Consider the following 15,400-nt stretch of genomic DNA (forward strand, 5'->3'; position numbering starts at 1 on the left):
GGACAGTGCCTGTGTTGTCCAAAGAATCATTCTTCTGCTGCTAGGAACTGCAGTACTTTTGCAACACTTATATTTATTCCCTCACATTAAAGCTCAGCACTGAGTTCACCAACTAATTTCACAGAATCTACTGAGTATATGATTCAAGGGCATGAATTCCTTTCTTGAAAGAATCGCAACAGTTAGATTTTTCACAGGCTTTCGTCACCTCCTAGCAGTTCTGTCACTAGGAATAGAAATCCTTTCATCTGAGCTAGAGGCCTGTGAGCTCACGTTGGATTCTGGCTGAACGGTGCTGAATATGAAATGGCCTCACAAAATAGTGCAAGACCTTGGAAACAGAAATGGTGATTGAGAGTAGTTAAATCTGAGAACATACACAAACACAAGGAGCACAGTGGCTGTCTTGGTTACAGCTGGTGTAGAATTTATTCCCTCTCAGTAGCTGTTACAGCACTGTGTTTTGTATTCATAATGGGAATGGTGTTGACAATACACTGATGTTTTGGGTTTTGCTAAATAGTGTTTGTCCTTAATCAAGGACTTTTTTTTCCCTTTTCTCATGCTCTGCCAGTGAGGAGGTATGCAAAAAAACCAACAAACTGGGAGGGACCACCACTGGACAGGTGACCCAAACTGGCCAAAGGGATATTCCACACCACAGAACATCGTGCCCAGTACATAAACTGGGGGGAGTCACCCAGAAGCACAGCTGATCTGGGTTCAGGAGGAGGGTCTGGCATCTGTCAGTGGGCAGTGAGCAACTGCATTGTGCATCACATGTTTTTTTCTCTTTTCACTATTTATTATCATTATTATTGTCAACCATTATTGTTGTATTTTACTTTATTTTCAATTACTAAACTGTTCTTAGGTAAACATCCAAGCTTTACTTTGATTTCCCCCCCCCATTCCACTGGACCAGGGCAGGGGAAGAGAGGGAGGGAGAGGCTGCGAGGTGTTTCATTTCCACAGACTTGCGGGCTTTAAACCACGACACTGGTTCACTTATCTGGCCCTGTTTGTACAATTTATTGATAATATAAATACTGAAACAAACAGGCCTGGATGGGTTCTGGCTGTCTTTACCATGCCCAAAACAAAGAAATCTCACCAAAAGGTTTAAAGGACCTATTGGTGACATGTAGTAGAAAGTGTATTTTACAATAAAAACTTTTTCATTTGACATATCATCACAATTCCTTGCAAAAATGCTGGGTTTTTACAGTATCCTGTGTTACTTCACAATTACAAAACAAAACACAACAAATAGTTTCACTTAAACTTAAAAGAATTGTTTACCCAGCACTAAGAATTTCCCATTTCCTCTAAAGAGGATTAAAACACTTTGCATATAGTGCAGACATTGGTATGGATCTAAACCAAAGAGTTTCTCAATATAGCACATTTCAAAATAGCACCATGAAAGTGTACAGATCAGCAGTAAAAGCAGAGCAGATTCAGTTGGCTTAAGCTTACTTGGCCTGGGTGTGGAACACATATCCAAGGAAATAGAGAGAAAATATTGGAAGAAAAAGTGGAATTTCAGTGTTAACTGAAGGTACAGCAGTGAAGGATCACTAGAGATGCCTATAGAATTTCTGGAGACATGAGAGTGCGGTTATGACATTGTTGCAATTAGTTCAGCAGAAAAGCTTGGGAGTAATAGAGCAATATATCTGACAGAGAGAGCATCTAACAAGCAAACTGTTAACATTTGCACATCTATATGAGGATGGCAAGGGTAAATTAGTCCTCTATTCTTTCTACATTTAACTGAAACTGATATAAGTGGAAGAAAGATACGTACACATGAAGTAACAAGCAATAAGATAAACACAGATGAGGATATGTTTACAGGCAGAGGTAGGTCTGTCAAGAGTGATGAGGGAGGCAGACGGAATGAGGGAAACTTGCAGAACTGTAGCAGTTGTGGAAAATTTAGGATGACAGAGAGTCCTGCCTCATCTCGTCTCCCTTGTGAGTCCATTCCTAGGCATCAAGAAGCTACACTGTGTGGAGATGTCCAACACAGTCATTAAATACATTATCTAACTCCCAGCAGAACTATGGATGTTTTGTAAGAAAAAACCTTGCTCTGAAAACTTTACATTATGAAAAAGCAACCTAGGTTAAGAAGAGGCACATAGAAAAGAAATAACTTGCTGAAGGTTACACGAAGATCTGCAGTCTTCCAATTATACCCACTGACAAGATGGCCTTTATGTTCCTGATCCTGTGTAACATACTGGAACACTGATGGTCTCAGTAAAGCATACGAAGAAGTTCCGTTTTTCACAGAGGATGGCACATCTGTCTCTCTAAGTAATTTCCAGCATCTCCAGCTCTCCCTTACACAAGAACAGCTGCTCATGAACTCTCTCACAGGACCAGAGCAGCAGGAGACTGAATCAGAATGAAGTGGTGCAGTTCATACTGCGATACCTAACCTTGCAATCTGTTCCATTGAGAAAAGGAATTAAGTGTGGAATGTGTGGGAATTAATTCCACAGGAGAAAATGAAAAATGAAGGCATGGTGTCCCTGTATGAACAGTTTAGTTATTCTTTCTCAGTTAGCAACAGAAAATGCTATCAACTTCTAATCCCTAGTGTAGACAAAGGTGTTCTTACTTAGCTATTAACTATTAACTTGAAGGACAGATTTCATAAGCAGTGGAAATGCTGGATAACAGAAATGGTATCTGCCCAGACCTAGAAAAAGCACTCTCAGCTGGATGCAGCAATTGAAAATTCTCTTTGGCTGTAATTCCTCTTTGCTTCTAACTATGAAATCTGCTGCTGCATTTTAAACACAAAAAGACCCTAATCACATGTCATAGAGAGAGAACATCTAAAATTTTAAGAGCAGTAGGCATCAGAATCTTAGCAATTCAGAAACTTAACAATTCCAAAAATGCATGGCATACACTCAAAGTGGTAAAACACAAAACATGACTTGGAAAAAATCACAAAACTGAGTAAAAACCAAACCTCTTGCTTTATTTCACCAGTTAACAGAATTTTTTTGCTAGCATATAACAAAGCAACTTCTGAAGAGGAGTGGAAATAATCAAAGCCACTAGATTCTTTCTTACCGAAGAAAAAAAAATATTAACTGGGAGTATGCCACAGGAAATTGGTTAATTGTCCTTTATTAAGTGACTCTAGCCAGATGTTACACACCAGCCCATTAACCAGACAATGATTTAATGGCTTTACTCAGCTGTAATTATAGAACAGAGATTAACAAAACTGCACTTAACACAGGAAGGTCCTTCCTTAAATTAGTTTCACATGCCATTAAAGCAACCAGCTTTTCAGCAAACTGGAGTTTTATGGATTGGTATATTATTTGCAATTACTGCTAATTGCTATAAGCAATGATTGCAATATCTCTGGAACACATCAGTTGCTGACACTACTTAAATGTGACAACTTCATGGCTAACAAGTGTACATGTTACTGATGTATCATTACTTGTAAGTGATTGACAGAAATGTTCTACCTTTGTATTGGAAATACAATAGGAGCTTTATCTCATATAAGGGTAGGTCTGTACTTTTGCTCACAATAAGCCAGTTTATGTATGCAAAGGTATCTAAAGTAGCGTTAATCCTCAAACAGTCTCAACTGGGTATTATTCATGCAATCAAGGATACAATACAAGCACTCATTATCAGTCACTCATGCAGCTGAAATAGCTGAAAGCCTGTGACCAACACATGGGATGCATGATAATCTATTTCTGAGGGAAGGTTCTCCTTTACACACCATACCATCTGGAATAAGGCAAGACAATAAATATTTCACTTCCAGTGACAGACACATTTAAATTGCCCACACTGTAGTACATATGTGACATGCAGATACACCCATACCCGACAGATGCTGGCTTTGAAAGAAGAGCACATTTTCTCTGTGCCGACTTCCGGAAATAAGCCATCAGAGAAGAGAGACAGTTTCAGTCTCTAGGAATGATGATGCAATCCCTGCTTGTGCCACATCTACTGTAGTAGATAAATGTACAGCCTCACAGGCTACAGCAGCAGGTGGGGGATGCACTGTGCTGTGGAGATAAGAGCTGGAGAGAGAAAAAAAATCCAGTTTAAAAAAAAATTTTACAAATCATCCAAGACTCAAGCATGGACCTGACAGAACTTGTATCACTCATACTGATTACATACATGACAGTGCTTCCAAAGTTTTTTGAAGATGCATCGTGCTGGTACAAATCCTTATTATTACAGCCAGTGTGAGACAAGTCAGAAGCATTCCAGAGGCTACCAGATGATCGCCTGACTTGTGTTAACCTTGTAATCAGCAACACTGATGCCCTGGGCAGGTCTTCAGAAATCTGGAATTCTGGCACTATCCTTACTCATATGAATGGGCATCACATACAAAAGAAAGCAAAGAACTAAGAGGAATGGAGCAAGGTGTATGAGTGAGTAGCCACTCTAATAACAGCAACTATGGGCTAATCCATTTTTTAAAATAAAAATATAAAATCTAAGGACATCAGGAGTCAGACTTCACTTTGTGAATCCAGTGCCAGACTTTTACTCACTGAGGAACAGTTGGAACTGCTGTCAACAACCATGCTAGCAGGAATTCACACCCTTACCCATTGTGGAAACATAATTCCTAAGACAGCAGACATGTGGCAAGCTGGTGAGCACTTGAATACAGTGGCTCTTTGTGACAGAAGCTTACAGGGACCCCAAGAAATAATCTAAGACCATTCACCTGACACCAAGGCAAGCTCAGCCGTAGCTATGTCATTACCAACAAGTTTGTTTAACCTCCTCTTGCAGACCACCCAGAAGCTGCCTTCACAGCAATCTGTTCCCATGCCTCCTTCCCCTACAGCTCAGGAGCCCATGGTTATGCTGCCCATGGATGGTACATGTACCACTGGCACTACCAACAGGAGGAAGTTGGTCTTCCTATAGTGGCATTTTGTATATTTGTATATCATGTTTCTTGGCAGTATCTTCCCTGCCAGGCTAAGCAACCTGCCACTAGATTGCCCTATTTGCAGTTAGATCAAATAGATCCCAGGTCTCTCTCATAAAATTCCTCTCCATTTTTCTCCTGCTAGGCCACACCTGTCTTGGAGTACAGTGTCTAAAACAGGACCACAGTTTTACAACTGGATACGGCAGAAGACTGACTTCACATTGCTTTTTTTCAAATCATATTCTTACTCAGAAATGTATTAAACTTATGGTTAATTATAACTAAAAGTACATTTGTTATTTATAAATATTACAGATACTTCTTTGCGAGCACTGTGAAGCGTCTTATCACAACTGACATCTGGGGTTTCCCTTCTCTGCCTACTACTGGGCCGGGGCAGTTTTAATTTCTGCGAAGGATTCTGTCTGATACTCCTTAGGAGAACGGATTCAAGAATTTCTCTGTACATGGCATCAAGGGCCTAGAAGATACTTGTTGACTTACTAAATCCTTGTTCCCCACAATACACCACTGTCAAATATACTCAATGTACTCAGCTCCCTAAGGATTTCATCTTCTCTCACTCCTTTTGAAAGAAGTCTGAAGTGGAAATTCAGGGTCTATCTTCTCTGCACTCTCTCACAAGTGGCTCATACTCATATATGATTCTTCCAGTACTTTCATACTTCAAATCGCTCTCCTACCACTATGAACCTAATTGATTTGACATAGTTTTGAAAAGTATTAATATCCCTCTGCCATTTTTTTTCCAGAGAAACTGAAATAACTGAGAAGCCTTTTCACACCATGACAGCCTATGGAAGTCCTTTCTCCTGCAATATGCCCCCTGTCGGGAACGCTACTTTAGAAACCAAGACATTGATAGCTCCTTCTTCGTTATATATCAAAGCTGACACTGACAACGTTTTTAAAATCCCCAAAACAATCAAGACTGCAAGTTCAAGTTAACCACTGCATGCTACTGCCAAGGCAAGCCTGAGATCCCTTTATTTAATTAAAGAAAAAAAGGACGTCATGGAACCTTTAATTCAGAATCTGGATTGCAAGAACTGGTTTGAAATTTAGACAACCACAAACAATCCAAATAAACCTACTTTCTTCAGCCCTAAATATGACTAATTCCTTCTGTTTCAGACTGCCAAACAGGCAGCTTAACCAATCAATGCTATATATTTCATAGCCCCCAAGCTGGAGGCTCCTGACCTTTCAAGGGACAAAAATCAGAAGACTATTCTTGTAGATATGTACATTGAAATAAAAACAAAGACACAATTTTTAGGGAAGAGGTTTTACATGTACACAGGCATTCACAATTACATAATTTGCATATTTGTTTTGCCTTTGAGAGGAAGACGGTTGTGAAGTTATTGACCCTGCTTGAAGGATCATGAAGCATAAATAAATAAATTTCTTAAAAATTTTTAACATGTTTTTATCATGGCTTTTAGGTAAAGCTCAACCATTACTGAAAAACTGTTATTTTCAGGCCTTCTGAATAAACTTGGGAAGACTAAAACATAGCTCTGTATATATGCAACATTCATCAACATTTTGACAGCATATAAACTTCATTTATTTAATTCCCATTTAATCATAACACTTCTGTACTACAGTCCTGGTGCTACTCACTGTCTCGAATCCTTCCTTTATTAAGATAAGCCCTACACTTTTCAGATGTTTTGCTAGTAGTTGCAAAGATACAGAGGACATCAGTTCAAGCAATGCACAGCATTGGTGGACTGTGAAATCACCCTTGATTACAGTTTCTAATTACCCAAGATGTCTAAACCAAGCATGCTGGCAAGAAAAAACATCTGAAAAGAAAAACATGTAAGCCTTGTGAAGGAAGACTACAAAACTGGAGGCAGCAGCACCACGTACCGTGCCACGGAGAATGACAGGAACAGTATAAGGCAGACAGCAGCCACTGACCCCAATCCAACAGCAGTCATGTATTGCAGAGTGGGTGATAAATCTGAAAGAAAGTATCAAACAATTCAAACAAACCAAACAAATAGTGTAGCTTCAGTCTGAACAACTAAGTCTGCTCATAGCTGAAATATGGTAACAAGCCCCAGATGCTGGACTTAATGGCTCAGTTCATGACAGTAACGGAGCTGACTATCTATTAGTTACCATCCAATTGAGGAAGAAAGATTAGTAAAAAAGTACTATTATGCTCATTTTTGGTAAAAATATATACCTGTCCTTATAACACTGTAACGCCAATTTCTGTCAGCAAACTACACGTGTCTAGAGGAGATGTCATCCCTCCACAAAAATTACAGAATTACAGTACAGTGTATTTCATCAAAACCTCTAAAACTTCATTTTACTTATTTGTTGCAGAAGAAAGCGTGCTTTTAATACAGGTTTCTACCATTTTTTATGACAATGATAATAGCTAGACACACCATGTCTAGCTAGATGGCATCTGAAACAGGGCCATTTGGTTTAGATTTAATTTACAGATTTGCGTTCCACACAAGTTGAATAAAGAAATATTTCTCAAAGGATTCAGCAAGCCAAAAATACTCTCAGCCTCTCCAGCTGCCGAAGTACATTAGGGCAAAGGACACTTTGGCTATAAGTCCGCTCCATATAAAGGCAAATGTATTTACAACAAAAAGCCAAAGGCCTGACCTGTCCTATGCTCATTCTTTTAAACCCAAAACCAAAACCCACCTAGTTGTCATACAGCCTTTGATGATGCACTACATGTTGATAGATGAAAAATTCAGAAAAGGACAGATTTCTGTCTTTCCAGTTATTCTATTGCCTACACAGCCCTAGCAATGGAACCCTGAAACCTAAGGAATCTTTGATCTTAGCAGAGTCTCCACAACAAAGAACTGCCTACACTATATTCTAAGTGTGGTCGTAAAGGAACTAGGTCATAAGAGTAATCAAAGAAAGAGTAACTAAAGAAAACTTAGAAATAAACACAAGAGTTGTCACCAGAAGATCATTTATAGTGATAATCAGATATGGAGAAGACGCACCCCAAGCACTCTGTACAGCACGTGATTTGATGTAATTCCAAAGTACTGTCTCACTTTCCGGTGTTACTGCCTTTCCTAACTCAAATTCGTGAGACTTTCAACTCAAAAGCAGAATTTGGGGCTCATAGGAGACTCCAGTGGTGCTGTTTTCTTTGTCAGGAGAGGCAAATGTTTGCTTTTTGCTGAGACATGAGGTGGGTGAAGACTAGCTTCAGTTATGGTGGAAAGGAGGGAAACATGATCTCTAGTGGACTCCAAACTCCTCCGAGCTAAACTCATTAACTGGAAACATTTTAAAGCCAAAAACAAAATCAAAACAACCACACTGAGAAATTTACTGGGTTTTAAAATTATGCCACTATATATTTGAGAAACTGTACTTGCAAGTATACAAATTAGCCATTTATTTCATATTTACACAGTATCTTCTATTTTTTTAAAGATCATAAAAAGATGTAATTCTCCAAGGACCATCTGAACATTCTAAAATAAAAAATGTGGCCTCTAAAGGCTAGAAAATTTTGGGCGGGTTTTGTGTTATTGCTGTTCTTTTTTGGGGTTTTTAAGTTATTTTTGTCATTCTTTGATTGATTTTTTAATCTTTAAGCCAATATAGAACTATCTTAAAATAGGCTGCTGAAATTTCACATCTTCCGTGCTTCAAATCCTTTGTGGACAAAAATTGCTGTAAACGTCTGGATGAGATGCACAGAAATAGCAACATTGAAAACCAGGGGAAAACAAGAGAATCCATTTTACAATGGATTGCTGAATCCATTAGAATGGAATACCGAAAAGCAAGGAAAACTTTCTGTCTCTAATCTTTTCAGTCCTTGAAGTCAACAGAAGAAGAATGGCAAAAGATGAAACAGCCACAGCAGTTATTAGTTTATGCTGCCAAGCAAAGCCATGACAACTTAGACTTTTTTATTGAAGGAAAAATTGACTTACTTTTAATTTGTGCCCAAACAGCACAGGACTGTGTTCTTACCTAAAAATGAAAACATAAAAATCACTGTTTCTCATGAGAAAAATTTATTATTACTAACACCCTCTGAAAGATCAGCCATCAACAAAACCTACCATTTGGAATAGAGTTTGTTACTCCCTTGGTAGCAGCCTCTATTTTGTCTTAAAAGATTATCAATTATAAAAACAAGATTAGATATAGAGCTTTGATGAAAAGCTAGCTCTAGTTTTTAGCTTATTATTATTCCTTGCTTTCTACAACCTAGGCATGTTAGTAATATGGAAGGATCTTTAAAGTTGCTTTGATATGGATTCAGAATTTATGAAATGCTAAGATAAGGCTGAATATGCTGTTTTAACTCTTCCCCATTCAGAACATGTATGTTAAAATATAGTATCTGATGGCACATTTTACAAATACTAGATGTAGCATTCTCTCCAGTTATGATGACTTGCTTTGTAACTTTTAATATGTTCTATAGAATACTTACAGTTAAAAAATATTTATCAGGGGTTTGCTTTTGCAGACTTGTTAAGCAACTTGATTTTTTTAAGGTAAGCTTTGGTATCTGTAGAGCACTTTCCTCCAGCTCTTCATAGTGATAAATACATAAAATTTTCTATTCTAGGTTTTATTGTCTATTGTGTAATTACTATGAAGTGTATTTTTGTAGTGCTTCCTGCTAAATGGCTTTCACAGACTTTCACAAAATACATACATGATGCATGTATTTTTCATATTGTCGCAAAGTGTGTATTATGTTGCTCTGAATAACAGTATATTTGCAAAAAGAAGGCTACATTTTGAAGCATTTACATAAAAGGATGGAGGCACATTTGTGTGCTTAATCTAACTCCTGTGTGTCTGCATGAATTGTGGAATCTCAGTGATTCTTAAACACATGATTTATAAGGAATTTTATGGTCAATTAAAAAGACAAAAGACTGACAAAGAAAATCTTCTTAGCAGAGGAAAGATAAAGAAAAAGGGGTGGGTTTAGAAATTCAATCAAATGCCAGATTCTGAGGGCACTGGTGTGAGTGCCATCATTTTGAAATAGCTACCTTCATGACACACTCTAGTGTGCAGAAAATCAGACATCTCCTGCCTATCAGGGTAGTTACAGAGGTTCCAAGAATCTCAGGGGGAAAAAAAATAAACAGAAAGTAAAATCCTCACAGCAGACACCCTTTTCAAGACCTTCAAATCTGAACAATGGAAAAATGAACATGATAATTATGTCAAGGCTATTAATTAATAATGGTAATAAAAATCACAACCAAGTCATGATTTTTTAGCATGATTATACAAATTGTACCATTTTCAGTATGAAAGAGGTCTGGAGACAGAAGGAACCCTTAAGGATGCCAGAATATAAAATTGAATAATGAGAACATTAGTTATGAGCCTATTACATCTATTTCTAATTTTTATGTATTCAAATGGAAATGTGTTAACAAGTAAAAGACACTTCAGAAATGCTGGTTTCATAGGTATTAATAATTGAGGGCCAAGCAATTTGTTTAAAAAGAAGACTGAGCTCATGAATCCAAATTCAGTTATGTAAGCAATCAAATCTTTAGAAAGTCTCAAAACCCAACAACCCTGAATTCATAATTCAGATTTCTTTTTAGCTTTCTAACACCAACAATTGCACAAAATAAAAGGGCATTTGAAGAGAATTTGACAATTGAAGATAAACCAATACTTTTGAATCAGTAGTCCAAGTTTCATTTCAAAGAAGCAGAGCTGTGGACCAAAGTGGTTTGGTATCTGCAACCCTAATAATGATTCATAACTGTTGCATGCAACTTTGTGTATTTAATCAACCAACAAAAGCCAAACATTAAAGTGTACACTAAGGAGCTGATGCATTTTAAATGGTGGGAAGCAAGAGGGACCTCTACCAACAACTGTAGTATTAATCCACTAAATCAGTGGCCTAGAAAATACGTCTGCAAATGTTAGCAATGAAAGATCAGGAAATAATCCATAAGAAACAGAAAGAATAATGTAAGTTAGAAGCAGCTTAATAAACTGCTGGCAAAGATGTATGAGAATCTACTTTGTTCTGTGCAGCAGAAACCTCCGCAAAAGTAAAAGCCATTAAAACACCCCAGTATTAGAAAATACTGAGGGTAAAGAGCTAGGGAAACCAATGCATAAAACCCAAGGATAAATAAACTGAGCTCAAAGAGGTATTTAGTAGACCTTAAAGAGGTCAAACTTGTATACACTTGACTGATTAATAATCCTGCTCCACAGAGTAAATTTTTCTATAAAATACAGTTCATTGTCCAAATTCCAGGACATTTTAGGCTAACTTAACATTATTTATTAAATGAAATGCCTTCTATTGTCGTTTCCCTACTTCACTCCTTGCACAATTAATTAAAAATTTATGACAAACAACAGGCTTGTATTAGGATCAGAAACCACTTCATCTGTGCTATAAAAACCTCTCAGACTATTGTTAAATAGATGCTATACAAAATACATACTGCACAGATTAGCAGATACCAGAATCATCTTACTACATGCACTTTTATTTCAATCACTTTGGACTGAGGCAGTTGCATTTCTTAACAGAAGCTGTTTTAACTTACTGAGATTTGTGTGTGGGGTTCCAAAATTGTGGAGAACTATTTGCAAGTGACTCATGGATCAGTTTTTGCATGCTTCATTGCTTTATGCTGTATACACAAAGCCCTAAAAACTCTATTCTTAACTTTTTTCAGATGGCAAGGTGAGGCACTGTTTCTTTCTTTATTAAAGGTTGCTTAGCTCAGTTTTTGTATTTGACATTCAGGAACTGTATTGCACATAAAGAGTTATCACCTGTCCCATATGAGAAAAAGTTTCTACTGCTGAGACTCATACTATAAAAAATTTCAAAACTGCTTACTCCTGAGATAGATAACTGGAAAGCTAGATGAGATGTAAGTTTTGGAAACTTCTTGTTTCTAATAAAAATACATATTTACTTTAAAATGATAAAAAAGTCATGTTAATAATATACATTTTCTTTCATGAGGTTTTCTCGATGAAGCTGGAGTTGACACTCACTGCCTTTTGGAAGGTAATAATATGTGATAAAATAAATTTTTCCATGTCATTTGGAGTACTGGAATATTTTGTTATGAAACATTTAACTAAAAATTAAAATGGGTGAATTTGTCATTGCTAAGGAGTAATTTTCAAATTCTATTACAAATTTCTTTCAGTAAATTCTGCCCCAATGGAGACACCCTCAATTACTGAGGGCAGTGATGGCCATTAATTTTTAATTATTTCCATTGTTTGCATTTCAGCATCCAGAGTTGCTTCAACATTACAATGACATAACTACCATTAAGGAATTACAAGAAATATTTGAAATGCTTCTGATTTAATCTAATTCTGTCAACTAGGAGATCCTTGGAGTATCATAAAAAATCTAACACACAGCTAACATTTTCCTCTTTTCCCCCAGCAATATTTCATTCAAGAGGTGTAAAGAAAAGGTTTGAAAACATTCATTACCTTATTCCACTCACTTATTATTCTCAAAAAAACACAATACTCTTCTCCCAACTTTAAAGGAGCATTATAAAACTTCCCATAGTAATGTCTGTCTCCAAGAGCAATTGACATGTTATCAGCAACATCCTTCGCCTGAAATTCAGCTGCCACATATCCTTTAATGTCAGTGGTGTTACTAAAGAAAGTTGTAGCAGCAAAGGAGTCACAAATAAATGTGCTTTGCAAATCCAGAGGAAGCACAATCACTTGATAAAGACTAGAGGGAAACAAAAAAAGAGCAAATATTAGCCCTCACTTCAAAAAACTAAGCATCAGATATTCATTAACTCATATTGGTTTTTTCTATTTGTAGCCTATTAACTGCTTTTTATTATCAATGCCCAATACAAACACTTCTTACACTAAAATATTTCTCTGTGTGTATGTTCCACTTAATTTTTAACCAAAAGCTCTGCATGCACAGCTTAGAGCTGAATCGTCTTATCACATGCACGTTATTGTTACATGTTTATGTTCAGAAGAACATGAAACTGAGATACTTCAGACTCTCTCCTCCTCCTTCTCCTCCTCCTCACACTGAAGTTCATTTATGAAATAATATACCATTTTCTCTAAAAATGACTTGTAAGTTCACAGAAACAAGATTTTTCTATTGAAAGGAGGAGAGGACAGGTACCATTTCTAAAAAAATAAATCAAATCTGTCTTCATACCTCCCAAAACAATGTTTAGTCTATGGTATTCAATCATAGGAAGACTACTAGGGTTCTTACACCAGCGATTCCATGAGATGTTACTAACTTTCAAATATTTTCTTCTTCAGTGTAATATTAAGTTACCTTTTCCTTCTGGCACCAACAGCACTTAGTAAGGGGTAAATCCTTTTACTCTAGAAATACATTTAGGTAGTAATACACTAAGTATGAAAAATCTACTTCAGAATATGCATAAATGAGGACATTATTCACTATTTCCTCTGGCTCTGGGGGGGAAAATGTACTGACTGCTTGAGTTTGTTGGAAAAGAAAAATCACATGAGTAGAGGTGTGTTTGGATCCATCAATAAAGATCTACTGTAACCTAACTGTGGAAAAGAAAAACAAAACCAAACCTCAAAGCTAGTGATGAAAACTCACAATTATCCAAACTAGGATCTTGTTCCAGAAAACAGGGAAAACCTGAAGCTAAATATTACCCTGCTAAGGGGGGAGAAACTGGGAGGTACAGCTTAATTTTTTTCCATTGCTAAAAAAAATAATCTAGCCACCCAAAACAGTTCTAATCTGTATGTAACATGAATCTGCACAACATTCATTGAAAGGGTGAAGAGCACAGAGACAAACCTGATCGGTCCATTTTGATCTTCTGCTTTCCGGAGTCTGAGCAAAGGTGCAGAACCTTTAACTGCCACAAATTCTACTTCTGGGAAAGGGGGATCTAAAAGGTAGACAAACACCAGTGGTTCAGAAAGGTTTTAGAAATATTTCAGACATCAGTTCCTAGCTACTTTTCAGCTCCTTTTTCAGTTGCTAGCTACTTTTTCTGTGAAAACATCCTTAATTGAGTCTTGAACCCCAAACAGCTAATGCCTGCCGGCAACATAAATTGTCCAAAGAAACCACAGAGCAAATACGAGCTTGGTGGTCTGGCAGCCCCAAGTGAAATCCCTGTACTGAAGTACGTTTGCTAGCTGGGAAAAGAAGAGATGCCCAAAAATGGTTATTGATTACAGAGGAATGAGACATGAAAGCTTTGTTGGAAGAAGCAGTATTATTTATTAGATTGATTGAAATGGTCAGGGAGAAGAAAAATATGAAACTGTGCACAGAGCCCATTGCAAGAAATACAATGGTATGAGTAAAGGGTAATTTAGTAGTACCAAAAGCACTTTCAAGAAGGCAACTTCCTTAGATACTGCTCATAGATATGCTCATAGTCGGGTAGCAACATCCAGGCTCTTAAATTGGATTTCAATATGTATACAGACCTTTAATCTGTTCTAGTGGGAATTTGCATCAAGGCCAATGCTGAACAAATGCTTCTTCCTCTAATTTTAATGGCAGTGATGACAGCTGCACAGTGATATGGAAATTACCACTACCAGTCTGGAAGCAAAAATGAAAATAGCTTCAGTGTGCACAACCAAGGGGGCACAGTGTGAAGCATGGACACCATCTACCCTCTTGTATGAGGCAGACAAAATCTCAGGTTTGTAACCTATGAAGAGGAAATCTGAAAGCTTACATGATCTCTGCATTAAACAGAGATGAAACTTGTGAAGGGATAGAACTTAAGCGCAGTATGCCCAAAATAAAACTATCAGGCCATACAAGCATCCCTAGCAAGAAAAACCCCTACACCTTGACGAAAACTATCCTCAAGAGAACTTGCTGAAAGCCTACCTACCCAAATAAATAGCTTTGGTAGTTCCCTTTACAAGGTTATCTTCAAAACCAGGCTATGGGTGAACTATCAGTGAAGAAATCAGCTACGAATGTTTAGAACTGAAATGAGAGTAAGATTTATATAGTGGTCTACAGCTTCCTCCCCAGGGCAAGCAGAGGGGCAGGCACTGATCTCTTCTCTCTGATGACCAACAACAGGACCTGAGGGAATGGCCTGAAGCTGTGTCAGGGGAGGTTTAGGTTGGATATTAGAAGAAAGGTTCTTCACCCAGACGGTGGTTGGGCACTGGAACAGCTCCCCAGGGAAGTGGTCACAGCACCAGTCTGACAGAGCTCAAGAAGGATTTGGACAATACTCTCAGGCACATGGTGTGACTCTTGTGGACATCCTGTGCAGGGCCAGGAGCTGGACTTTGATGATCCACATGGGTCCTAGACCAGCATATTCTATGATTCTATGAAAGCCATCGTTCGACAATGTCTTCCTTCCCTCTAGTAGAGGCAGGGCAGAAAACCCTTTG

At 37.6% G+C, this 15,400-nt stretch overlaps 1 protein-coding gene across 1 annotated transcript in view; it reads right to left on the bottom strand.

Moving 5' to 3' along the window:
- Positions 1-3,400: 3,400 nt before the first annotated feature.
- Positions 3,401-15,400, bottom strand: part of SUSD1 (sushi domain containing 1) — a gene marked incomplete at its 5' end in the record, with an annotated part of 39,840 nt that continues 27,840 nt past the window's right edge. Inside the window, 5 exons of the mRNA XM_082301235.1 lie at positions 3,401-4,082; positions 6,863-6,956; positions 8,935-8,974; positions 12,476-12,731; positions 13,818-13,911. Of these exons, the coding sequence (XP_082157361.1) occupies positions 3,944-4,082; positions 6,863-6,956; positions 8,935-8,974; positions 12,476-12,731; positions 13,818-13,911 (623 nt within the window). The 3' untranslated portion in view covers positions 3,401-3,943. The remainder of the gene's footprint in view (positions 4,083-6,862; positions 6,957-8,934; positions 8,975-12,475; positions 12,732-13,817; positions 13,912-15,400) is intronic.

Source organism: Coloeus monedula (assembly GCF_965178545.1).
Source record: "Coloeus monedula genome assembly, chromosome: Z".
Classification (NCBI taxonomy): domain Eukaryota; kingdom Metazoa; phylum Chordata; class Aves; order Passeriformes; family Corvidae; genus Coloeus; species Coloeus monedula.